Here is a 26656-nt window from a genome sequence, read left to right on the forward strand (position 1 = left end):
TGGATGCCGGGGCCCCAAAGTTAGTCAAGTTCCCAGTTTCTGGGAAAGCTATCACATAGGCCATCAGCCCAGAGAAACCACATACACACCTCACTTCATCAAACAGGCTGTTCATTTCACCAATTAGGCGCTGGTTTTCTTGTTCAAACTGCAAGGAAAGAAACACATTAAGGATGATGTCATACTCAAAACAACACAGCCAAAGGCAAGCATCTAGCAAGGCGTCTGCACAGAGATCTTTGATCTGCCCGCTAAGGATCGCCACTGAGTCCCTCTTTCCGGCATCAGCATGACAACATCCCTGTGGCTAGACCTGTCCCCGCCTGCAAGCCGCCCTGATGCTCGCGAAGGTGAGCCACGGAGGCGCGGGCGGCCTGTCATCCTGCCCCTGCTCCCTTCCGGCTCCCACGGGCCTGAGCTGCTGGCCTCTGGGCCCGTCCGTTTTAAGTGGAGCAGTGAGGCCCAGCAGCTTAGCTGGGAGCCACGCTTGGCCAGCCCACCACCACAGGAGCAGGGGTCTGGGGTCCAGAGGAGCTGTCCTGCCAGGGCTCAGGCTGGAGACCAGGCTTCAGGACTCGGTCTGGGTGAGATGCCACCCTGACACGGGGGAGCTCGCCAGAGCCCAGGTGACTGTGGAGCAGACAGCTGCTCTCCCGGCCCTTCTTGCCGACTTGACCCTGGCCCAACAAAAGGATGGCGTGTCTGAAGCTTCGCCATGGTGTGGGGCCAGATGATATCCTCCCCCCAACCTACAGGACCAAGGACCCTTCCTTCGCATGCCCACTCAACCCACAACTCCTCGCCCATGTCCCACAGACCCAGCTCCAAGGCCACCTCCTCCGTGACCTATGTTGGGCCCCTGAGCTTGAAGCTGTTTCTAATTTTTCTAACCTTGGCCTAGCACCTTCCGAACATCTCTTAGGAGATCTTAGGCCCTGTCATAAGCATGTCCCAAATGCCCCGTGTGACTAGGAGCTGGCTGAGGGTGGGAACCATGTCAAACCCGACTTGGAAAGGACCGCACGCCCATTCTTCCTTTCACATCTGTTAAAGCTGCAGCTATGTCCACAGCTACTTTTGGAGACACTGTCCGTGCCAGGCGCTGCATGGGGAGCAAATGGAAGCAAGCTCTCGCCATCCGGAGGATTTGCCATCCGACTGAAGATCCGGCTACCCCTTGCCCAGTAAAACAGCAGAGGGAAGAGAAAATGCTTATGGAAGTCACAACGGTCACCAAGGCCGTGCTGAGCATGTCACATGCAGGGACCCACGGTCTCCCTGCCGCCCCATCTGGCTCCCACTTCACGGGGAGGGAAGGAGCTGTGCTCGCTCACCTCTGCACCTGCCCACCCTGCTCCCTTTGCTACACCTCCTCACCCCTCCCTGCGTTTCCCCGTCCTCCCCTTGTGCTTCGCTCACTCTCACTCACTGGACACGGTGGGGGGGGGGGTCATTTCCTCCTCTCATGTCCCTCCAGCCCTCCATGTGGGTGCCTTCCGTCCTGTCGCCACACCCTTGCTGCACCCATTCCTTCCCTGGCACCTAAGCTCTGCCCTCATCGTCTTTCAGTCTCTTCCAGTCTGTCCCCCAGTCCTCGGTCAGAGCAATCTAAGATGCTGGTCACATCACACCGCACCACACCGGCCCCGTCCCGTGGCCCTGCAGATCAGCGCAGAGATGCGGCCTTCTCCTGGAGCTTGCTGCCCACCCTCAGCACAGGCTAGCTGAGAGCTGATGGGAGTTCCCCAGCTGGTCCCTCGAAAGCCAGCCCAGCACCTTCCTAGTGACCAGACACATCAGGCAGAATTCATCACCTTCCTCCATCTCCTCTTGTAAAAAGCTCCTCTGCACTTGGCCCATCGCTACATTTCTTGCCCCTACTGGGGCATCTTCCCTCCTGGGGTGGGCCCTTCCCCTCTGGCGCCCCCATCGCAGGGCAGGGCCTGACACGCTCCAGGGCACCAGTCCCCAGCCCTGCTGCTTGTCCAAACACAAAGACACCTCCACTCCGAGACCCCAGACCCACTGGGTCAGAAGACTGGGGTTGGGGGGGCGAGCACAGCTTGCAGAGGGGCAGATATGCTGGGGAAGCGTCTGAAGGGCCGCCCCAGCCCCCGGCGGTGGGCTGCCTTGCTGGCTGCCCCCACGGTACCCAGACGGCCCTTCTCATTATACATGGAGCAGGCTGTTTAAGGGAATAAAAACTTCACTTTTGAGTTTGAAGGTATCGGCTCTGTTAACAGTTACTTAAGAGACCAGTATTTGGGGCGCCTGGGTGGCTCAGTCATTGAGCGTCTGCCTTCGGCTCGGGTCGTGACCCCAGGGTCCTGGGATCAAGCCCCACATCGGGCTCCCTGCTCTTCGGGAAGCCTGCTTCTCCCTCTCCCACTCCCCCTGCTTGTGTTCCCTCTCTCGCTCTGTCAAATAAATAAAATCTTAAAAAAAAAAAAAAAAAGAGTCCAGTATTTAAGGAAAATTACAATTACTTAGCATGTAGGTACTAATTTACTTTCAAGAATTCTCCCAGGTACTACTCAGGGTTTCATGTACTTATTTTTGCAGGGGGCATTTTCTCATTTTTCTAACGACAAAATATGGCCCTGTCCTTTTAAGTCCTCAGCCCTTTTATGCTTTTTAAACTGTTCCTAAGCAAGATTAAGTAGGGGTGTGAGGTGGTTTATTATTACTGGAATGTCCCCTGGGAACAAAGCTCTCTGTTTCCTCCCCAAGTCCAGGGCACGTGGCCCCCGCCGCACCTCCTTTAAGGCCTCCAGGTAACTGTTACTTCTGCAGGACTCCTGTCAGCAGCGATCAGGAGTGGGACCGGATTCTGGCCCTGACTTCCTTTCAACCCCTGGGTTCTTAAAGCCACCGAGAAGTACCCAGTCCCTGGAGGAAGTGAGAGAAACAAATGCCTCAAGGGATCAAGCAGCCATAGGGCTGAGGAGAGAGCTTTGCCGAGGCCAAGACCTTCAGGGAAAGAGGCCTCCATTTGGGGGTGGGAGTTACAATGACACCGTGTTTCCAGAAACAACAAAACCTATTTCCCACAGCCAAGTGCAAGGTAGTCACTTCATAGACCTGGCAGGGCTCAGGTAGATCGGGTACTGGCCAGGCTGCTGACAACATTCACTTGCACCAGATCTCAGGGTGGTTTCCGATGCTGTCGTGGTGGCAAACCCGAATACCTCACGTCTCATCTGCTGATAAGACAGGGAGCGACAAATGCTGGCTGGCAGGGGCAGGCGGTGGACTGCTTGGGACTTCAGTGAGCCAGCCCCTGTGGCCTCGCAGCAACTCCCTGGATAACCCTGGACCAGTCACTGGCTTCTGTCTGGACAGTCATGTGACAGGGCTTCCTTGTAAACAGGGGTGGTGAGGATGCGGGGGTGGTGAGGATGCGAGGGTGGGGAGGAATGGCTCCTCTACTTTCTAAGCTGTATGCCCTTGGGCAAATAACTTTCCTGTGCCTCTGTCTTTGTCACTGGGATGATAATAGTACTTAATTAGCAGCTGTTAAGAGGAAGATGTGCTAATACATGTAAGTTGCTTACAAAATGCATGGCACACAGGAAGCCCTCACTAAGTGCTCATTGTTATTATTAATCTCTCTGGGAGTGAGATTCCAGATACGCAAAATGAGTCATGAAATGCTCTGAAGGCCCCTTCCACCTCTCTGGTTTCAAACTTTAGAGGGCCGCTGTGTCTCCAGGTCATCTCACTCTCCCCAGCATGAGAAACGCTCACACAACATCTGTCCCCCACAGGGACGGGGACGTCACAAGGTGCAGGGCCTGGGCTCCACGGTCAGCACCAAGGACAGGGGTACCCACAAGGCCCCAGGAAGGCAAACCCGCCTGGTCTAAGATACAAGTCACCCATCTCTGTGAGGCACTGGAAAGGGGGACGTGCGGCCTGCATGATGGGTAAGGTGGACAAGAAGGGCCCGAGAGGCATGAGAGTAGCCAGACTGTCTTTGTGGGCCTCCTGCCATGGCTCCTTCCACTCCATACTGTTTGCTCTCAGCACAGACACGATGCCCCCAGCAGCCTCCCCCTGACCCCTCAACCACAGTGGTAGGCACCACATTTAAAGGTCTAGGCCTTGGGAGCTCTCCATAAAATGGGGCCTGCAACAGTCCCCACCACATGGGGCGGCACACATAATAAACGTGGAAGTGCTCAGAGCAGTACTTGGCATGTGGTGTGTGTTACATGCGTGTTAGGCAGTATTATTTAACTGCTTTATTCCATTTAGAAGTCAGTTAGACTTCCAAATAGGGGGCCCCAAAAGGGTTTATAATCTGGTTTAAAGGATGCAAATCCACATTGTGAATACATTGTTACAGAAATCCTTTTCTAATCTAATCCTTTTTACTATAGTTTTAAAAAGAAAATCACTCGTACAAAGGCCTTTGAGTATAAAATGAGGCCAGAAGAGGTTATTTGCGTTGCAAAGACGCAAGAGCAGCTAACTGAACCGAAGACTATGAACCCACAGGGGCTCAGCTAGAAAGCAGTCTGCCCCCCTGGCCCAGGACCTCTCAGGGGTCTTCAGATGTGATTTATCTGTGCCCAACAGCTTCATCCTCATGGCTCTGTGACCCTCCCCTCCCTCCTCACACCTCTGCCCCCGTGAACCTGAAACCTCCCCAGGGTGTGGACCTCAGCTCTCAGCTGTGTGGTGCCCTGATTCTACCAACAACTCTTGCCATGAGCGTGGCCACAGATCGAAAGCCTTGCCAGCCAGGCACCTGGGGCTTCCAGGGGCTACCACAGGGGACAGGGGCTAGGGACAGCTTCCATGTAGGTTTAAGAACAGAAGTCATAAGCACATCTTTAAAAATTATGCTAAGGAATACATCAATACATGCAGGTGGTTTCACTTGAGGCAAGTGAAATGAATGCAGGCTTAGAAAAGGAGGTATTTTCTCTATGTAACATCAGAAAACAATTTGGTTTCACTCAGCCTGACCACAAAACATCTGCTTATATTAACGCAAACGTTAATATACCTGCATCATGGGTTATAAATGGAAATTTACTGTGCAAATCATGTAACACTCTGCAACCATTTTGGAACATGTAACAACTGCTCCTATGGGTGAAATAATGAATTAAATTGATATTAGAGAGCTTAACTCATTATTTCACCCTGAGGAAAAATTCCAAAACAATGATTATGAATTATGACCAAAATCTGCTGCAACCCTTTCCAATTTAAAACCAATAGTGCCCTGCTTCTTTCTCTTCATGTTTAGGGTTGAGCCTGTTAAGTAAGATTTGGGTTGGCCAGACTGTTAGATATGGAACTTAGCTATCATTTCCAATTAAGAGAGAGGTTAACTGAACATTAAATAGGCGGCCATCAAAGTTCTGAACATCATATCCCTCTGCCCAATCCACTTGCAGGAACACAATACAAATTAGGGAGGTCTTGCCGGTTCCGATGGCCTCAGTCACCAGTACTGGGAACCCGAAATAACTAGCATTATTGGGAATGGTCAGTAGCATGTTTACAGTGACTCAGGACGGGACCAGGAAGTGGAAGCACGGGGCATCAGCAGTCATCATGCACAGAAAAGCTTAATGACGGGAATCTTTATTCCTCCTCTGCATTGGCTAAATCCCATTCCGGAGATGTGCCGTGAGTGCGGATGTGCACGGGGGCTGACACCGGCCGAGCAGCTCCCATGGGCCCTGCGCGCTGCTGGGTACTCTTCCACAAGCTACTGCATTCCCAGCAGTTCTGTGGGGTGGTGATTCTTGCCACACGCAAGTTCACTGAAGCTAATTTTCCTGCCCCAAATTACACAGACAGTAAGTGATACAAAGAGGATTTGTAACCGACTCTGTCGAGTCCCTGAGCCCACGCACTTTCATCATCTCTCACTGGGATGGGGCATCAGTAGATTACAGACATCCTGGCTGCCAGCCTTCCTCTGGTCCACCCCAGCATGCGTCTAGAGGCTTCTAAAGGTCATGCATTGGCAAAGGTTAACAAACTTCTGCTGCTCACCACTACCCACAGGAGAAAGGCAAACTTCTCTGGCAAACAACTGACTCTTATTCTAGCTACTTCACTTATGAAGTGTATAAAAGGAAAGAAAAAAGCCTTAAACAGAAGGTAAATTCTGCTTATGTACAAATCATTCAAGAGACAGAGCTATGCATATTTTTTCTCCAGCAAAGAAATGCGGTCCTGTTACATTATTTGGGGGAACATGAAATCATTATTTTCATTAATAAAATTCTGTACAAACTGAAGAGAAACTGAGATTTTAAGAAACTTCCGCCATCATCTGGCTATAAAAGAAGGGAGTATGATCTAACTGTCCTTCACTTTCATTGGCTGGCTCCCCTGCCTCAGCCTGCCTCTCTGCGGAGCATCCCCAGGGTGATGTCCTTTGCCTCGCTCCTCTCTCCCCGGGATGAACTGTTTCAAACATCAGCAGTAGGATGCCTCCCATATTCACGTCTCTAGCCTGAGCCTCGAATCCCACTGCCCACCAGACACTTCCGATGGATGTCCCAGAGGCGCCCCAAACACACACCTGTCTAAAATGAAATTCGGCATCCCCTGCCCCACCCAGCCTGCTCTCCCTTCTGACTGCCAGCACTTTTTCCCAAGTCAGAAAACTCCAGGCTCCTCCTCCCAGTCCAGTCCAGTCCACTACCCTGCACCTCTCTCATCTCTGCCTCCACAGCTGTGCCCTGACCGACCCCTCGTCACCTCCCGACTACCTGGAATCCACACTGCAGTCTTTCCTTAGCCACCCTCCACATTCGAGGCTTCTGGCTCCCACGTCTGCTGGGCCTGGGGGGCACGGAGCACCTACTCAAAGTCAGAGGGTCCATCCTGGAACCTGGGAGAATCTGGAGGAAGGCAGGGGCCTGGCAAGCCACTTAAAGTTGACTTATTAGTTCCTTAACTAAGAATTACTTTTGCCCGTAAAAAACAAAGACAGCTCTGCTGGTTTTTCCAAAACATATACCACAGGCTCTGAGGGTGTCCCCAAAGCAAGTCCTAGGCAAGTCACAGCTAATAGGACTATCACCGCAACCAGTTTTGTGCTTCTAAGGGGCTGATTTTAAAGAGGAACCACTCGTCTGGGGCGGGGAGTAAATGTTTGTGAAACCATATTGTGTATAAAATACATACAAAACGCCCCTGAGCTGCAGTCCCCACCCACGTGACCCCTTGATGCCGCTGGGAGTGTGGCAGGCACCCCTCAGTCCCCTCCGCACACGTGTAGCTGTGACCCGAGCGTCGCGCCCTGGCCGGTCTCTTCCAGCCCGTGCAGCACAGCTGTGTTGCCACTCCGAAGGGGGAAGGCTGGGGGACCTTGTGAGCACTTGCTGTGTGCCTGGCCCCGTGACGCATGACCCTCCTGGTCGGCTCACTCAGGCATGAGCCCCACCGTGGGTCTGGCTCGGAGAAGAAAGAGCAAGTCTGGAGAGCAGGAAGATTCTGAGTCAGCGCTCCACCCCTGGCCGCCGATGTTCAAGAGAGCGGCCCGGCGCACCTGCCACCCTCGCGGGGCCCCGCCTGCAGACCCTCGCGTGTGCCATGCTCAGTGGAGCCCGGGAGGATGGCCATGTCAGTTTGCCACACGGCTCCAATACCGGCTACGCTCCCTTAGACCACCGGATCCCCCCAGGGGCTCCCGTGGACTGTGATACACGGAAGAGTGCAGGGTTTGCAGCCAGGGCTCAGGCCACAGGACGTGGCTTGGCTGTACTCGCCCTCTGGCCTTGGAGGGCTTTAGAGGTTTGGTGCCTTATTTTTTCCAAAGGTACAGAGGGATATTCCTGCTTCACTGGACTGTTACAAAGATTAAATAAGACAACATATGTAAAAGGCCTGGCATATAGGGGACATTCATGAGTATACATAATAGCAGTAATAACTTGAAGTGAGATTGTTCTAGTAATGCTTACTGATGATCCTGCCCATAGTTCTTATATGACACTCACCAAAGGCGCTCATCGTTCGAACACCATTCTAGGCTCTGGGAATATGGCCACAAAAACAGACAAGTTCCTGTTCTCGTGGAGGGATGAGGGAATAAAGTGGGGGGTACAGGGACAGAGTGGCTGGGGGCCTCTGCAGGCTGGGTGGTCGGGAGGGCGTCTCTGAGAACACAACAGTTGAGACCTGCAAGGTATGAAGACAACAGTGGAGAGAAAGAGTCTGGCAACACAGACGCCACAGACTCCAAGAGGCTCAAGGCCAGGACGAGACTGGATCCCTTTCTTACTTGACAGAGCTTTTGGCTCAGAGCTCTACTGCCTCTCTTCTGGAACAGGAGCTTTAGGTTAGGAATTGGGGAACTGAGGATTAGTAAGCTCTACCACTTGTTAACTAGAGCACTTTGGGCCAGACACTTTACCGCTTTTTGCCCAAGTTAAAAGGAGATGGTGATGCACCACCACCTCTGAGCCTGACTGTTAAGAGAATCACGGAGAAGATGATCCCAGCAAAGTTCCGTCCCCCGTCAACTGCTGCACCAGCTAAGGTGTTGTCACTTGTCAGGGATAGCCAATGAAATGCGCCAAGTGGGAGCCGGGTTGCCAGCTCCGTAGGCAGAGGACAGTGTCTCGCCAGGGCCGCGCTAGGAAACACCTGCTCCCCGCCCCAGGAAGACGGATTCCATTTGGCTCGATCACACCAACGTCTGAAGTATACACAGACACTGCTGTAAATGAGCTGGCAGGCGCTCTTGCCAGAACTATCGGTTTCCTTTTGAAACTCACCCAGAGAGGACAGCCTACGACTGGCAACTAGACCTTAGCAGTTAAGGTGTTACTCTTCATTTTTCGGTCATTACTTATGCGTTCTCCACATTAGCATGACACCAGCAATTCAAACAATTAAAAAGCACCACAGCAGTAATTATAAAAGAGCCATTTAGTCTGGAGGACTATTTTACTGCAGCTGAAAAGAAATCTAACATTAGTAAAATTATTCCAAGGCAATTTCTTCTTCAATTACACTACTGCAAATTTAAAACTTATGAAAAGCATATTAAGAATTAGGAAATCAAGTGGAAAAGCTGTATCTAAAATATTTATTTATAACTTTTAAAACCTGGTATAACAGTCAGAGCAAGGGCATTTAGGATGACCTCCTAACTAACACCAGTTAGCAACACCTGACTGGGCAGAGAATAGCCTTACCATTTGTATTTCTTCTGGGGATAGTTCATCGTCACCTTTGCCATCTCCCCAGGTGCCCAGTTCAGGTTGCGATTCAGCCGGAACTTTCTCTGTTAAAAAAAAAAAGAAGAAGAAGAAGAAGAAAAGCAGAAGGCAAAAAACTCAGTTTAGGAGGCTGGCTTGGGATGCAGGCACGTTGTGAACATGGGATGGAACGGGATCGTACAGCTTTGTCCACCTCCGGTTACTGAGGCGCCGCACCATGGTTCTCCTATCATGCTTAGACGTGTGCGTGTGTGCACATGTGCGTGCACATGAGTGTGCACTCGTGTGGGGGGAGAAGGCGCCTCACGCACAGGGTCAATGCCACAGTGATCTCAGCAATGGTTGCAGACCAAAGGGACAGTCTTCAGAACCAGTCGTCAAGAGTATTTTACCTCGGGCGCCTGGGTGGCTCAGTTGGTTAGGCGACTGCCTTCGGCTCAGGTCATGATCCTGGAGTCCCGGGATCCAGTCCCGCATCGGGCTCCCTGCTCGGCGGGGAGTCTGCTTCTCCCTCTGACCCTGCCCCCTCTCCTGCTCTCTCTCTCTCTCTCATTCTCTCTCAAAAAAATAAATAAAATCTTTAAAAAAAAGAGTATTTTACCTCAAACCACAAACTGACGCACTCACGCCCTCCCTCTGCTTTCCAAATACTGCTGAAGATATGGGTGTTTTCATTAAAAAAAAAAAAAAAAAAAAAAATACAGGAAATGACAGACTGCTCCCTAATCCTATTTCTCTCCCAGAAGTAACTATACTGTCGGCACTTTGACTTGACCTAGTGCGTTCACATACACGCAGAGATGTAACTCCCTGCCTTCCCCCCATACTTCAGTCTAGAAACAGTATGGAGTTTTGTGGGTTAGCATACTGTTCTGAAACTTGCTGTTTATGACTTCACCATATCTCGGAGATTATCCTACGTCAGTCACATAGATCTGCTTCACTCTTTTAAGCTGCTGCGTAACATTCCGTTGTAAGGACGCACTGTCCCTTACGTAGCTGTACCTCCACTGATAAACCTTGGGTTATCTGGGTTTCTCCCTAGTGTAATGGTACCGTGTGCCAGTCCATCCTTCGAGCGCTCTTTGGTGTACTCCAGGATAGGGACCTGAGCACGAACTGTGGACTGGAGGTGGAGGAACGCTTTACAGAACTTTTTGACTGCAACCACACAAACAGGTGATGGATACTTGATGAAGTGAACCAACAGCTCAGGTTCCCAGGAAGGGCTGTGCCACCCAGGACCATGCTAGAGAGGCCTGCCTGGCTCGAAGGGGGTGCGGAGGGAATAGGGGAGTGGATGGAAGGGATCTGCCCCTGGTGCACACTGTGACGGGGTCTCTCTTTCTAAAGGTGACTTTGCGTCTGATGTCTCGCCGTGCTTCTAGGCTTGTCAGGGGGCTGCCAAGTACTGCTTCTTTTTCTTTTCTTCCTCAACCTCAGGAAATTTCCCAGAGTGAGCTCAGCCCCACGAGATGGGCAAAAGTCCAGAGGTTTTTTTTTAAGACTAAGGGAAAAGAACGTATGATAGCACCAATTTAGAGAAAGCAATTTAGGCAAACCCTGTGTATAAGGTATTACCATTCCAAATGCATCATCACAAAAAAATGTCTATGTCATCCAGAACACTGTGCAAGTTTAAAATAAATGGCTATTTTTGCTAGAATTATATTTATAAAAAACATTTATATATAATTTATATATAATATACATGTAAATATAATACAACTCATATATAAAAGAGAGGCTGAAGGCACCCATAGAAACTGGTGAGCTGTTTTTCTGACAGGACATCTTTAGGTAGGAGCCTCTGCACTGTTAACTCACCCTACCTCCACCCCTAGAGCCCTCTGTTTCCTATGTGACCTCATTATGGCATCCACATCAAGCTTTCACTCTGATGTCAAGGATAAGAACACCAAAATTAGGAACACAGAAACGTCATTCACATCAGCTCCAAGGATAACTGAGCTCTGAGCTGGAACATCCAATTTGCTAAGAGGATGCGTGCTCGGCAAGCTGCTGACCTCAGTAGCTGTCGGGGGCCACCCTGGCCTGCTGCCGCGAGGACCAGCTTGACATGCAGCACTCGTCACACCGTCCTCTGTGCAGCCCTCCCGTGGCCCAGCGCCAGGACCCGTGCAGGCCCTCTGCCTGGCTGGGCCCCACCCGCCTTGCCCGCCGGAGGCCCCGCACTCCAGCCCTTTCCATGCGCTGCCTACATCCCACTCCACTCCACGCTTTCTGGCCTCTGCATATTTACACATGCCATTCCCTCTGCCTAGAATAGTTTCCATTTTAGGTCCAGACTCACTTCTCAGGGCCTCTCCTCCTCAAGTCCCTTCTGACTGAACTCTGTTCTTCCCACCTGTGCCCTCTCTTAGGGCACTGCTCACTTTCTCAGGGGCTGGAATCTTGTCCTTCCCATCAACTGTGAGCTCCCTGAGGGCAGGAACCATGGCTCATTCAAGAAGCGTAGGAAGTATTCACAAATAACCAGACCCATCTTAACGCTAGGGGAAACCAGTGTAAGGAAACAAACTATAGATGGGTACATGAAGGGGGCGCCTGGGTGGCTCAGTTGGTTGAGCGTCTGACTCTCGATTGCAGCTCCAGTCATGATCTCATCGTCATGAGATCAAGCCCCCGTTGGGCTCCGTGCTCAGTGGGGAGTCTGCTTCAGATTCTCTCTCTGCTCCTCCCCTACTCCCAGGTCGTTCCCTCTCTCTAATATAAATAAAATCTTAAAAAACAAAAAACAAACAACGGGTCCATGCAGACCCTGTGCTGGCATAGTAAGAATATGGAAGAAGGCGGCCTAAACATCTGACGAGGACGAAAGGGCTGTATGACCACAGAGCTGCTGGATACTGCTAACTAAATGAAAAGTAACCCAACCAGTGGCTTTTTTAAAAAACAGGAGCATGGCAAGCTCTGCCTAGAACTATACCACCTAGTCCTATCCTGAAGTTCACGAGTTCCCTTACAGACCCACGAACAGGTAATAGATAAAGGTGGGATACAGCAATGGTAATAGCTTTCTTTTGGGAAAAAACAACAAAATTGAAGTATTTAAAAAAGATCTGTTATATATGCAGGAATTTGTCCAGACAGGAAATTGTGTACACTTTTAATATTCTGATTTTACAAGTCTTTGGGATTCCATGTAGCTAAGGAAAAGAGGACATAACAAGCATCACCAAATGATTTGAAGGAAAGGGTGGTCTGTGGAGTTGGGGGGCGGACAGTGAGGCTGAGCCGGCAGAAGCAGGCAGGTGCTAGGGTGCAGGGGAAAAGGCAGGAGAGCACTGGCCACAGGGCATCTCAGAGACCATTCCAGGACCAAGATGGGGGTGGGGGAGTGTCTCAAGATGCAAGGAGAGCAGTAAGCAAAGGCAAACCAGTGACAACCTCACACCCTCCTCCCCACACCCCTAAAAGGTAGGTATCATCACCCCCATTTTAAAAATGGGGGAACTGGTGCTCAGAAGTGCCAGGAGGTGCTAGAGCTGGGACCATGACGGCCTCAGAAGAGACACTCTTCATACAATCCTGTCTCCTACGCGGGGGTCAGGAGCTAAACTGGAGAGCTCGCCCTTAATATCTGGTGGGCTGGCTGAGTCAGGAGACAACCTCGTGATCACAAAACAACAAATACTGACTTTAAGATAAAAATATAAATCGTGAAGAAGAGGGTTCTTTCATTTTGACGGTGTATTTCCTATTGCCCAGAGGCATGAGTTTCCTTCTACTTTAGGAAACACTTCCACAGCAACTAAAAGCAATCAGTGTTCCCGATCACCCTCCTCCCTCCTTTCGCTGTTTTCAGTGATGTACTGTTTCAGAGATTTATTGAGCATGTTCCATGTGTCAGGTGTTGTTGTGGGTGCTGGTGTTAGAGCAGTAAACAACACAGAAGCCCTGTCCCCACGGAACCTACGTTTTAGGAGGAGGGACAGATCGTCAAGAACATTCACAAGTAAAACAAACAGAAGGATGGTGGCACGTGCCAGGGAGAAGGATAAAGCAGGAAGACGGAAGTGCTGGGAGGCCTCAGGCCTTCATCCTCTCTTCACTCACCCTCATTCCGGGGGGGTCCCAGCCTGTCTCAGGGGATTGATGCTGCCTACAGACCTGCCCCCTGACCTCCAGACTCGTAAGCCCAACTCCTTACTCTACATCTCTGCCAGGCATCTCAAAACTAACATGCCCGACCCTGCGTTCCTGATCAAACCAATCTCCCACAGCGCAGTGAAGCACAGCAAACTTCTCCCTTGTCAAAACCTCCACGACCTTCCTTGACCCCTCCTCGTTGCCTGTCCCATGTTCAGGAAGCCAGTGCTGTGGTTTTACTTGAAAATGTATCCAGAATGCCAGCACTTTCCCCCCACTCCCTGCTACCATGTTGTTGTGCTCCACCATTACCCTGTTTCTGGGGGACTTCAGCAACCTCTTCACTGTCCTTATTTCTCTCTTCAATAGAGCAACCGCAGGGGCCCTGCTCAAACACAGCTCATTGGGACCGTGCTCCGTGCAGACCTCCCCATGGCTTCCCACCTCCTACGGAGGAAAAGCCACAGTCCTCGAGCAGCCTGGAGCCCTGGCATTTCCTCGCTTGCTGTCCCTCTGCCCTCTGCCTTGCTCTCTAGCCTCCGGGCTGCTCATCCACCATGCCAGGCATGCTCCCTTCCCGGGGCCTCCGCACGTCTGCTTTCCCCGGCCTGTGACGCTCTTGCCCGAGAGAGACACAGGCTTCACCCCTCACGGCCCTTGGGTCTCTACTGAAATATCAAGCTCTCCGACCTTTCTGACAGGCCTAATCTCTCCTCTGACCAGGACCCTCTACTGGACAGCATGTACGATGACTGTATACTACCCGGGTGTGATTATTCCATAACATCTGTTTTCCTGTAAGCAGAGGGGTCTTGTTTTCTACTCACTACTGTCCCCGGCAGCCAGCACAGTGCCTGGCACGGCAGCACTCCATGTGGGCTCAGGGCTCAGCAAGGGCAGACAGCTCTTCGCCGGAGATCTGCCCTCAGCTGGGCCCCAAGAATCTGTACTGGCTTCTCCCCACTCTCCTCAGCCCTACCGCTATTACTGGAATGAATGAGTGATGGAACGAGTATGCAGTGTCTGGCATGAGTAAATGTAGACATGATATCCCTAGGTGTTGTCTTATGAGAAGCTGGGCCCCGTTAGTTCATGAGTGATGCTGGGGTTTTCCTTTATTAGGGACCAGTGGAGATGGGAGGTGTGCAAGGCCTCTGGCCTATGGATCAGGGCAGATACCAGAGAGGACAGGCTCAGGCTCTATAAAGAGTGACCCAGGTGCTGCCCCTTTCTCGGTTTTGACTTTGGACAGGTTATACAATCTCTTCAAAGCTCCATTTCTGCACACGTAAAATGACAGCACCACCTCAAAAGACCCAATGAGACTCAATCTGTTGATGGCCCAGCATGAGCCCAGCACAGTGGAGGGCTCATTAGATGCTGGTCTCCCCACCTCTCCCCACTGACACTGTTTCCAGCCACAGAAAGAGCCCCTGGCATCGTTCAGGTGCTCAATCCCACACTGCATTCTGAATTCCCTCTCTTGTACAATGCAGGGTATAAATCAGATGGAGGGGCAGTACAGATCTGCATATAAATCCTGAATCTACCATTTATGAGTTTTTAAGTTTCCCAGCCTCTCACAGCCTTTCAGAAGGCTCATCTTAAAAACAGGGCCACCAAATCCATCCCAGGGGGCTGCTCTAAGGATGGTGGTGGTGTCTGTAAGGATTCAGGGCAGTGCCTGGCATCTGGGAGACCTGCAGGCAATGACAGTCACTGTGATAACACGGACGAGGGAACTGAGGAAGACGTCCGGCCCCCGGGCCCTCAGCATGCCATCATCCTGGCATTCGTGCAAAGCAAAATCCCACCCCTGCTACACTTGAGATCTGGCAAACTAGGCACGCGCTGCCTACGCAGGGTGGCCACGCAGGGTCGGTGCTAAGAGGATGCTGAGATCACGGGACAGGGCACCACGTGGGGGCAGGGGAGGCAGTGCCCCACCTTCCCTGAGACCTGAGACCCCAGCCCCCACCCTGGTGGTGCACTGCAACTCAGGCCCTTTCCCTGGACTCTGCCAGCTCCTGGGCAGCTGGAGGAATCCTCCCGCCGTGCCCCAACAGGCATCAGCTCCAACTGGGACAGAAAAAAGGCTGCCCCTTCTGTGTTTCCTTTGCTTTATGCAAGTACAAACACCGCAAGATGTCTAGGACTGGGTTCCTTTTTCTGCTTTGTATTTCTGCCAACACGTCATAAGGAAGAGATGCAAGGCAAGACTTTGGTTTCAATGCATACCTGGATATTCTTCAGTGACAGGTTTTTCTTCAGAGTCTTGTGAAGGATTCTGTGAAACTTTCTCAGAGGACATGGATTCTCTTGTCTTTGTATGTGGTTCTGGTTCCAGCTTAGATCTAAATAGATAATTAGCAATCATATAATTTGCTGACACAATAAGTTTCTATTCTGACAACAGAGGGAGTCACGTGTGACCCCTGCACACGTGTTCCGTGCCCTCTGCCAGAGAGCAGAGTTGCTAAGCAGTGTCCATCCCAACACCCGTCCAGCAGGGCACTTACTACAAGGGACCAGGGTCACCGCCTGCAGGGGGAGGACTGGGCACCCCCACCAAAGCTCACGAGGGGAGGAATGCAGTCAGTAGGTGCTGAAGGAAAGAACGCACAAGCCTGCCCTACATACTGACACCGCACTCAACACGCGTGTGGTGGAGGCTGACTGTTCAACAAATCCAGGACGCTGGTTGTTTCACACCAGTGCAAAAGTGTTGCTAAATACACACACGCACACGCCCCCACATTATGTAGTATATATAAGTAGTAGCTTAAATAAGTTAACTATAAATATACAAACGACTTGTCTCAGGAACCAAGGCCTCTGCACTTGGCATCGGCCTCAGGGCCCCTCTTAGGGCTGTACTATTTTCCACCTTCAGGGCTAGGCTCGAGCTCACCTCACTCAGAGAGGCCTACCCTGGCTCTCCGATCTCAAGCAGGCTCCCCCATGTCACACTGTGCCATAGCCCTTGTCCTCTAGATAGGCAGTTACCAGCGTCTGGGATGACCTTGCTAGTTCACTTGTTTACTGCATGCCTCGCTCTGCTGGAGGGCACACTCTCAGAGCAGGGTCCTGGACTGTCGGCCATGGTCGCTGCACAGCCCTGGGTCCCACATGAGTGCCTGGCATTTGGTGTTTAATAAATAAGGTTGAATGAATGGATACCTTATAATGGTCAGTAATTAGCTAGTAGAAGAAAAAACTTGTTGATCATGAAACGACAAGCCTTGTAATAGCTTTCCTGGAGTCGACACAGCACTACAAAAATTATGGGTAGACTGCTAAAAAGATCGATGATGAATTCCATATTACAAGCCAGGAAGACTATACATAAAAGGAACAATGTAAATACATACAAGGATGATCTTGTTAATGCCAGCTAACATTTACTGAGGGCTTATTATGTATTGGGCATTTTTCTAAGCACGTTATATGGATAAATTTATTTAATGCCATACATCCCTATAAGGTAGGTAATGATACTAATGACCTTCTTACAGAGGAGGAAACCGAGGTATATGGAAGTGAGGAAACTTGCCCAGGTCACACACTTAGTCAATGGCTGGGCTGGGATGTGACTTAAGGAACCTGCCTCAGAAGCATGCTCTTAACAGCTGCTCCATGAAGAGTAGAGTCTACCCACCATGTTCCATGAAAAGGGGCTTCTGGTCAAATGAATCTGAGAAAACTGAGTCAAAGCTAGATGGGTATTTTACTCTACAGCTTTTTAGAGCCTTTATTATTATTATTTTTTAAAGATTTTGTTTATTTATTTGACAGAGAGAGACACAGCGAGGGGGAACACAAGCAGGGGGAGTGGGAGAGGGAGAAGCAGGCTTCCCGCTGAGCAGGGAGCCCGATGTGGGGCTCGATCCCAGGACCCTGGGATCATGACCTGAGCCGAAGGCAGACGCTTAACGACTGAGCCACCCAAGCGCCACCGATTTTTAGAGCCTTTAATAATGCTAAAATATATTCTGAACTTCCAAAAAGGATGTCTTTTCCAGAGACCATTTTCATGGGGCTTTTGGAAAAGACCAGGGTGCTAAGAAAGGCTGTTTAGGAAATGCTCTTCTCGAACATTCCTAAAAGAATTTTCAAAAGTAACTATAACATCAACCTTCCTAAGCATCCAGCGACAATGGCGGGGAAACAAATCAGTCTAAAGCTTAGTGCCTCGAAACAACAATAATCATCTACCATCCATCAGTGTTTCTGGGGCCAGACAATTTGGGAGTGGCTTGGCCGGGCAGTTCTGACTCCGGGTCCTTCCTGAGAGGGCAGCCGGATGCCAGATGGGGCTGCATCTCCCGAAGGTTTGCCACAGGCGGGAGGATCCCCTCCCAAGGAGGCTCGTCCCATGGCTGCCGAGCGGGTGACGGCCGGGAGCCTTGTTCCCTCGTCAGGGGTCCATGCGAGTGTCACTGTCCCCCCAGAGCAGGCAGTCCCTTGGGACTGGCAGAAGCATCAGTGCTTTTTATAACAGCCAGGAAGTCCCACGCTGTCATTTCTGCCCTACACCGCAGCCCAGGCAGTTACAACGGTCCCCTCAGGCTCAAGGGGAGGGGACACAGACCTCACATCTCCCTCCCAGGGGAGCAGTGACAAACTGATTTTAATAAGACCATGTGGGATGGGATATGTTTGGATGCAGCCATCTTTGGAAAATACATCTGCTACTCTAAGTTTCACAAATACACACAGAGATATAGTTATAAGGATATTGATCACAGCACTACTTGTAATAACAAAACAATGACTTAAATGTTCGTCAGAAAGTGCCAGGTTGACAGTGACAAGATTCAGGGAAAAAGAAAAGCCCATTTGCAATAGCCAAAACAAACGATAAAAAACTAACAACAACTAATATCACAGCATAAATTTAACAAGAAAAGCCAAAACCCATGTGTGGAAAAACTAAAAGATGTTCTTGAAAGATACAAAAATACCCTGTAACAAATGGAAAGAGATATCGTATTCCGAGATGGGAAAAAGAAAAATAAAGAGATCAGTTCTCGTGGAATTTAAGAAACAAAACAGATGAACATGGGGGGAGAAGAGAGAGAGGTAAACCATACAACAGACTCTTAACAATAGAGAACAAACTGAGGTTGCTGGAGGGGAGGTGGGTGGGGGGTGGGCTAAATGGGTGATGGGACTGAGGAGGGCACTTGTGATGAGCACTGTGAGTTGTATGGATGTGATGAATTACTCAATTCTACTCCTGAAAGTCCAGGAGAAACCTAAATGCAAGCTTCCAGTTGTCTTCTCCCAGTGAAATACGACAGGCAGCACCTAATTCTCCCAGCAATGAGAACATGTGCACATACAGAGTATCGTCAACCTGGAAAGCTCCCTGGAGCCTTGGCATCCAGCGTTTCACTGGGAGTCAGTCATGCGGCATGGAGCACCAAGTAGCTGACCTTAATTCCTCAGTCTCCAGCTCCTCCAGGGGTCAAATTCAAATAGTTTGGTCCAAGGCCCCAGTCATAAATCACAATGTTAGCATAAACTCTCCGGTGTGACGGTCCAAGGCTCCAGGTATACAAAACAAAACACCCTCTTAGCAGGCAGGATATGCCAAGAGCTTGGAGATTATCTTCCAAGCACTGGCCCAGAGCCAGTTTCTTCATAATGTGCAGAGTTGGGACACCCTAATCCTACTGAGTGAACCTTCTCATGCACACCTTCTAGTCCCAAGTTTGCTGAAAGTTTTTATCATGAAGGCTTTATGATAACTTTTGGGTGTACTCTAGAGAAAGAAGTAACATTTTGCCAGGCACAGAAGGGCAGAAAAGGTATGGTAGGCCCAGGGAAGCTAGGAGTGGGGCCATCGGGGCACAGGATGGTCCCTGCACTCAGGAGAATTATTTGGCTATTTTAATAAAGACTTATTTTATACTTCCACAAGCCACGGATGAGAGTTCCAGTTGCGGCACACCTGTCCCCCGACATCTGTCATTTTTATTTTAGCCATTCTAATAAATGTGAGATGGTATCTTGTGGTTTATTTGCTTTGTTGTGAAACAATCACATCCAGAAAGATCTTAAGTACAGTCCAAAGAACCCTTTCTCCTGAACCATCAGAAAGTAAGTTGTCAACCTGATCTCCCTTCACTCTATTTTAGGATTTCCTGAAAACAAGAGCATTTTTTGATACAACCAGAATACGACCATCAAAATCAGGAAATTTCACGTTACTACACTACTTCCAGTCTTTCCCTGGGCCCCATTCTATTTTGCCTAGTTGTCCCAATGATACCCTTTGTAACAGAAAGATCCAGTTCAGAATCACACATGGCATCTGGTTGTCATTTGTCTTCAGGCTCCTTTGGTTTAAGCAGTTCTATGGTCTTTCCCCGAGTTTCGTGACCTTGATGCACGATGATGTGCCAGTTATCCTGTAAGACATTCCCCAATTTGAGGGTGTCTGACCGTCCTGACGGCTGGATTCAGGTTATACATCTTTGGCATAAAAAAGTGATATTCTATTTACATTCTTCTCAGTGCATTCCACCAGGTTGTCCGTGATTTCACTTTGATCACCTGACTGAGGTGGTGGCTGCCAGGCTTCCCCACCGCAAAGTTACTCTTTCCCCCTTTGTAGTTAAGAAGTTACGGGGGAGGGAGTGCTTCGATACTATGTAATTATCAATTTCAAACCTTCAGTGTACTCACTTAAGTATTCCTATGGAGATGGACTCATGATGTCCTATTTTATTCAGTGGGTTATCATCTGCTACTATCTTTTATTTGATGCTCAAACTGTCTCTAATTTGGCCAGGAGAAACCCCTTCAAACTGGCTTGGTCCTCCTCCCAGGTTCCCATCATCCTCAGAGCCCTTCCTTGCTGTCTGGTGTGACAAAATGTTCCAGGTTCACGTCCTACTTTCCCTGCCCCAGCCCCAGACTGAGTCATTTCCACAAAGAGCCCTGGTTCCTGGAAGCTGAACCGGCTACGTAGAAGCCAAGGTCTGAGTGCTAAGCAGGCTTATGGCTACTGGGGTGTCCCTGCTTCCAGGCCCATTTGCATACCCACACATACATACTCATTTACAACCATATTTATTTTTATTTCTCCCTATGCAAACTGCAAGCCAGGAGTTCACACCGGTACCTTTCCTTCCAACCCAACACCACAGGGTTCATTCTGGCTTCTTCCCTTTCGCTTCCCCGACGGTGTGAAACCTGGCTTCCATCATCCTTGTGTATTTACTTATTTGACCAATCCCCCTACATAACCAACCTGTCATCTCCACTGCCTCTCTTCCCCCCTACAAGGGTGCGCCCCTCACCTTACTCTGGTTGCGACCTGCCCTGGGAGCCCGTGGCCCCCCTCCACCCCTGCACTCACCCACCCTGCTCTGCCCCACTCCATGGCAGCAGGACTCAATTGTTTAGGAAGAAGGGCTTAATTGACTTTTAAATAAAGGGCTCCTGTAAAGTCTGTAATCCTTTGTGTCCAGAGTATGCTAATGTGCCAGTTTTCAATTTAAAATGAATAAAAGACTGCAATGCAGCAGACAAAGCCGAGAGCTTTTTTTTTTTAAGTGATAAAAACAGATCTCATTACACATAGAATGTCTATTGCAATCCTCAGGGAAATTACAAATTAACTAGTTGAAGGCACTGTGAAAAAAGCAATTTTTAAAAACTCATCAGAAAGATCAGTTTATGCCCCATGATTTATTTAAATTGATTTCTCTAACTGAAGGCTGAGCATTTCATAGCTGCAATCAACACAGTTTCCACCTGACCAACATCTGTCTCCAGGTCCCTTATTTGACAACCTTGGGATTCTATTTAAAATTTAAGAAGAGGGCGCCTGGGTGGCTCAGATGGTTAAGCGTCTGCCTTCGGCTCAGGTCATGATCCCAGGGTCCTGGGATCGAGCCCCGCATCGGGCTCCCTGCTAGGCGGGGAGCCTGCTTCTCTCTCTGCCTCTGCCTCTCTGTCTCTCTGACTCTCATGAATAAATAAATAAAAAACATTAAAAAAAATAATAAAATAAAATTTAAGAAGAATAGAAAGAGACAGAAAGAGGGAGGGAATCAGACTTTTCAGTTTTGAAATAAGAAAATATGTGGAGGAAATTCTTGGACTTATACAAAAGTTCAGAGAAAAGTGGTTAATATTCCAGAGTTAAGTATGGCTCTTACACTTCTTTTCTGCTCCCAATCAAGGCTCTCGGTAGAAAGAAGATATTTTTGGTACAGAATATTACAGTACCATCATTGCAGAAGTGGCTTTCGGACTCAGGAATCCACTCCAGCACAGGCACTGTGCGCTCCCACAGAGCAGGACATGCCTCACACCACCGTGAGTCAGCTATCCTCACACCCACACACACATCTACTGGGCACCAAGCCCCTGCTGCACAAAGTGTGGTCCACAGACCGCTACCAGACCGCGAACTGTTACTGGTCCTGCTACGAGAGAAGTACAAAAACCAAGAGCAAGCTGTAGAAACGTTTATAGCACTTTGACATTGCCATGTAATCAGAAACACATCTGCCGAGCCGCGTACACAGTTCAGATGGAACTCCGGGGGCGGGATCGCCCACAGCACGGCTGCGAGCCTGACCTGACCTGTGCGGTGGAGTACGTACCCGCCCACGACCGACTGCAAACCACAAACAACAAAAAAGCGGTCCCTCACCTCAGAGAGCCTGTTGTGAGCCAGGGGTCAGCACGCTTTTTCTGGAAAGGGCCAGATGGTAAATATTTTAGGCTTTGTAGAACATATATGATCTCCATCTTGTATTCTTTCTTTCCTTTTTTGTTTTACAAACCTTTAAAATGTTAACAACCATGTTCAGCTCTCGAGGGCTGTACGATAACAAGCAAAGGCTAGACTTGGCCCACAGGCCACGGTGTGCTGATCCCCTGTTCTAGATAGTGAGCAGGACCAAATCATGGTGGGGAAACAGGGAGGGGCTGGTAAAAGGGCACAAGCTTTCAGCTCTCGGATAAATAAGACCTCAGGATCTAATGTATAACACGGTGACTACAGTTTCTAACACTGTATTGTACAACTGAAACTTGCTAAGAGAGTAGGACTTGAACAATCTCACCCAAAAGAAGAAGAGAAAAAGACAAATACGTGAGGTGACGCGTGTGCTCCTGAACGAGACGAGCGGAGCTGTTGTACCACGTGCCCGCGTAGCCAATCACCATAGTGCACACGGTCAGTATCTTACAGGGTCACGTCACGTACACCTCGGTAACTCTGAAATTTTTAAAAGGGACAAAATCATACTGCTGTGGACCTCCTATCACATCGCATCGCTTCGTGTCTTCCTTCACCTTTGTCGTCATCATCCCTAGCCTCCCCCCCACCCCGCCGCACTGGCAAAATTTATTGAGCTCTCACTGTGTGCAGGGACCTGGGTTAGGGGCTGAATTTTAAGATGCACAAGGCACAACGGTGCCCTCACCAAGCTTCCAATCTAGGATGAGGGAACTGAATCATAAACAATAACATGAGTACACTCTGCAAGGACCAACTAAGTATGCGGAGAGTATGTGTTGCAAGAGCACCCATGCCTTTTCTCAAAAAGGAGGAGGAAAAACGGAATGTAGGAAATTGAGATCTTTTGTACCAATTTAAGGGAGTAAATAATAAACTTAAGGTCATGCACCCAGCCAAGGGATCAGGCAGTATTTCCTGAAGTGCGTTTGCCCAGGATTCAAGGGTGAAAGGCTCCACAGCGAGCAGGGCTTGGGAAAACATAATCAGGGCACACGGCAACGTACAGACCTGGAGAACTCTGTACACTCAGTGTTCCTCAGACTTGTTTGACCACAGAAACTGTTTTTAGAGTAACACTTACTTAGGTCACCAGGATCCCCTCAGATACCTTAGGAAACTCTCACGTTATCCTTCATTAGAATTAACAGTAGGATCTGCTAATATTCTGGAAATTAACTTCGAGCCACACGGATAAATGCAGAAGGTGCCTCATCCTTCCTCCATAATGTTTCGTATCACCCAATGTGAGAAGAAACCACCATCTTTCAGGCAGTAGGTTTGATCCGTCTCAAATCTCCCTTTAGACAGGAGAAAATAGACAAAAGTTCCCACTCTAAGAACATCTTTGTACTAGTGGAAGTAATGTGTTCAAATCTGGGCCCAAACCAGCAAACTTTAAAGCCCGGTCACCATGGGTGGACACAGGATCAGATAACCCACCCCTGAATAAGAAAGAAATTGCACTTTAAAGAGACAGGCCTCATATTTTATGTTCAGATCTGTTCCGGGACCCCTGTATAGTCTATCATGCCTCCACAGACAATCCTCTGAACTCGCAGAAGAGAATAACAGAGGTCTGTTCTGGTTTCTAGACAGCCACCTTAAACCTCGTCCCCAAGGAAAAGCTAATAATACAGAACCGGATTCCTTTCTAGAAAAGGTGAAACGTTTCTGATTAATTCAGATGGCTTTTAGAGCATATTCCCAGGAGGGCATGTGATAGTTCAGTTATAACCAAAACATTAGTGCTTTAAGGTGGTTAGGAGGGTAACGGGCATATTCCAAACCCTTTTGGGACAAGGCCGCTCGTGCCAATGTTGTGCCCAATGGTGGCCCACAACCTTTCCACCTCATACGCTCTTATTGTGTAGACCTGAGCCAGGAATGAGTGACCATGCTTCATTCTTTCCTTCATTCAAGAACCATTAACTGAAGAACCTACTTTGTGGCAGGCTCTGATCAAGGCGCTGGGACCACAGAGGTAGAAGACACAGTGTCCTTGCCTTCAAAGGACTCACGGTCTTAGAGCAGGAGAAAAGAAGAGGCATGAGACCCCAGTAAAAGTTCTCCCCAGCCCTGATGTCCAGCTGAAGACAACTGGCAGCAGGCGCCACTGTCAACTCAGATAGGACAGTTGCTAGGGGGATGGGAGAAAAAGTCACACTTAACAATGGCACTACCTTTCTAAGAAAACAGAGAGAGAGAGAATGGCAGAAAGATCAGCTGAGACTGCTTCTGGCCTAATGAGCACAACATTTTACCCGTTTTAGAATAAGCGCCCTTTGCTACGAGAGATCAGCGTGTCACCACCACTGCATGAAAATGAGTACCAGCAGAGAGTACCGTTTTTCCTATACTACGAAAGATTTAAAATAAACAATCAGACAATTCCTTCACTAACAAATGTGCTTTACTTCTGTCAAAAACTGAAGAAACATGACAGTAGCAACCCAGCCATAAAGCAGGAGCACTGGGGTTTCTCGGATCTGGTTAATGAGAATGACTTTTATCAATACCTAGTACCAATCAAAACAAAATAGTAAAAAAAACAAAGAACCCACAAATCCAATTTGACAATAGAAACTCTTATAGTCAACTTATCTTCAGACACCCATTCATTCACTCACCCAGCAGCCCTCGGTGAGCAGCTTCCCCAGACCAGGATGGGCAACGTGCTGCGTGATGGGCTCAGGGGGTCCACCTGCAGCGCTCTAGGAGTATATGGGTTACACCGACCATGACAGTGTGCAGGGAACCCACACAGAAAGGAGTCACCAGCAAGGCCCACGGAAGCCAGGAAGTCTTTACAGAGCAAGCAACATCTTAACTGGGGCTGGAAGGATAAACAGGAGTTTGCTTGCCAGAGGAATGGGGAAAAGAGGGGCAGAAAGTACAGGGATACATGAAGGGCATTCTGGGCAGAGAAATCAGCAAGGATTAAGGCATGAGGACTTCAAAGAACAAGGCCTCTTCAGAACACAAAGTTACGTACGGTCAGAGCAGAGACCCACAGGGGCCGAGTAACAAACAAAGGCTGCCGCCATCTGCTCGCTGCGGGCCTTGAATGCCATGCCATCAAGCTGAGCTTTTGTAAGACATGGGAAGCGAGGGAGTGGTGAAATTATATGTATGTTTTAGGCAGTCGTCTTCTGGGATAAGGTGAGGAAAGAACTAGAAGGAGGCTGGACTACATTGTGTGGGTCACATAGTTACTTCCCTCAAGGTCTTTTGCTCAAAGTAATTGGCACAGGCCAGCTAGGTGGCAGGAGACGAGCCTGTACTCGACTGTCGAAATGAGAACAACTCCCAACTGACCGATCTTAATTTGTCGAAGCCTCTGCTGAGAACCAGAAGTGAGGAGGCAGCAGCAAAAACCTCTTTCCACTTTTACCTGGGGTACCTGCTAAGTCTCAGGTGTCAGGGTCCGCTTGGGTGAGGGAGCAGAAATGGGCACCTCTCCCGCTGGTGGGGGGGGGGCCAAGTGACCACCATGCCGTGTAGATGGTAAGTCACCAATGACCAGGCCTGCCCTTCTCCTCCAGGACGGCTCTGGGTGCCCCTCCACCCGCACTCCTCCCCAAGCCGGGACTGCTTTCTCCCTCTGTCATCGCTTTCCCAAACCCTCCTCTTCCCGCATCCAACACAAAGCCCATTGCTTGAGAAAGTCTGCCCCGTTACCCTGGCGTTCAAACCTTGGTTCAGCTGTGTGATGTCGGGCAAGTAGCCCACATTCTCTGGGCTTCGATGTCCTCAATAAAACCAGATACTAGTATTTATTATTAGCAGAGTTGTTGTGAGGATCAAACGAAATTAACACACTGGCAAACAGGGTGAATGCTCAATCGTAGAGAACAGTCCAAATTAACATACGTTAACACTTAGAGCAAGCGCTTTACCTATCCCAGTGCATTTTGTTCTCACGACCCAATAAGGTAGGTATTTGGAATTTTTCCATCTTACAAGGGAGGAAACTAAGGCGAGGAGAAGTCAAGCGACGCTCCCCGAGTCACACAGCTTGTAAGTGGCAGGGGCGGGCCGTCTGGCTGGAGAGTGTGAGCTCTGTGGCGTGATGCTCTGCCGCCCCACAGCTCTACTTGACCCTCCTGAACTTGCTAATGGCTGTGACATATCCCGACTCAGTTGGCGAATTTCTCATGTTTCTATAGCAACCCAGCCTGACTCTAAGCTCCTTGAGGGCAGAGACTTTATCTCTTGCTCTCTGCCTATCCTCATCGCCTTGTTGTAATAAATAGTAATTATCTGCTGACAGATGACATGACCCATCTACTTACCATCCCCCCCAGACACAGACATTTGTTGGCACGACAGTTTCAAATGTCTCACCAGTGCACAGAGCAGTTAACACAGCAGGGCTCAGACCGCCCTCCTGGGCAAGGCCTATGTGCCGGCTCGGCCCTGGGCAGGTGCCTGGGAACTGGGATTTCGGGAGAGTTCCCATAGCCCTAACTGCTGAGTGGTTCCCTATGCCTGAACTGTCGTACGCACAGTGTGGTGTATGCAGAAACACCAGCCTTCCTGCCAAGAGTCTGGAATTTGGGCGTGTGCCAACGAG

General features: G+C 49.5%; 1 protein-coding gene and 1 long non-coding RNA gene across 4 annotated transcripts in view; both read right to left on the reverse strand.

Annotated features, from left to right (window-relative positions):
- The window catches only part of STX18 (syntaxin 18), a 117385-nt gene that overhangs the window by 4652 nt on the left and 86077 nt on the right, over positions 1-26656 (reverse strand). For all 3 annotated transcript variants that reach the window (XM_035005320.1, XM_035005322.1, XM_035005323.1), the window contains 3 exons: positions 15555-15670; positions 9180-9268; positions 90-148 (listed from right to left, as the gene is read on the reverse strand). In XM_035005320.1, the coding sequence (XP_034861211.1) occupies positions 90-148; positions 9180-9268; positions 15555-15670 (264 nt within the window). The remainder of the gene's footprint in view (positions 1-89; positions 149-9179; positions 9269-15554; positions 15671-26656) is intronic.
- LOC118010723 lies at positions 21017-24704 on the reverse strand. Its single transcript, XR_004679309.1, has 2 exons — positions 21440-24704; positions 21017-21156 (listed from the first exon to the last, which is right to left on the reverse strand). It is a non-coding gene; the product is annotated as an uncharacterized LOC118010723 (long non-coding RNA).

The sequence above is a fragment of the Mirounga leonina genome, unplaced genomic scaffold (genome assembly GCF_011800145.1).
Source record: "Mirounga leonina isolate KUSES-001 unplaced genomic scaffold, KU_Mleo_1.0 Mir_129, whole genome shotgun sequence".
NCBI classification, from domain to species: domain Eukaryota; kingdom Metazoa; phylum Chordata; class Mammalia; order Carnivora; family Phocidae; genus Mirounga; species Mirounga leonina.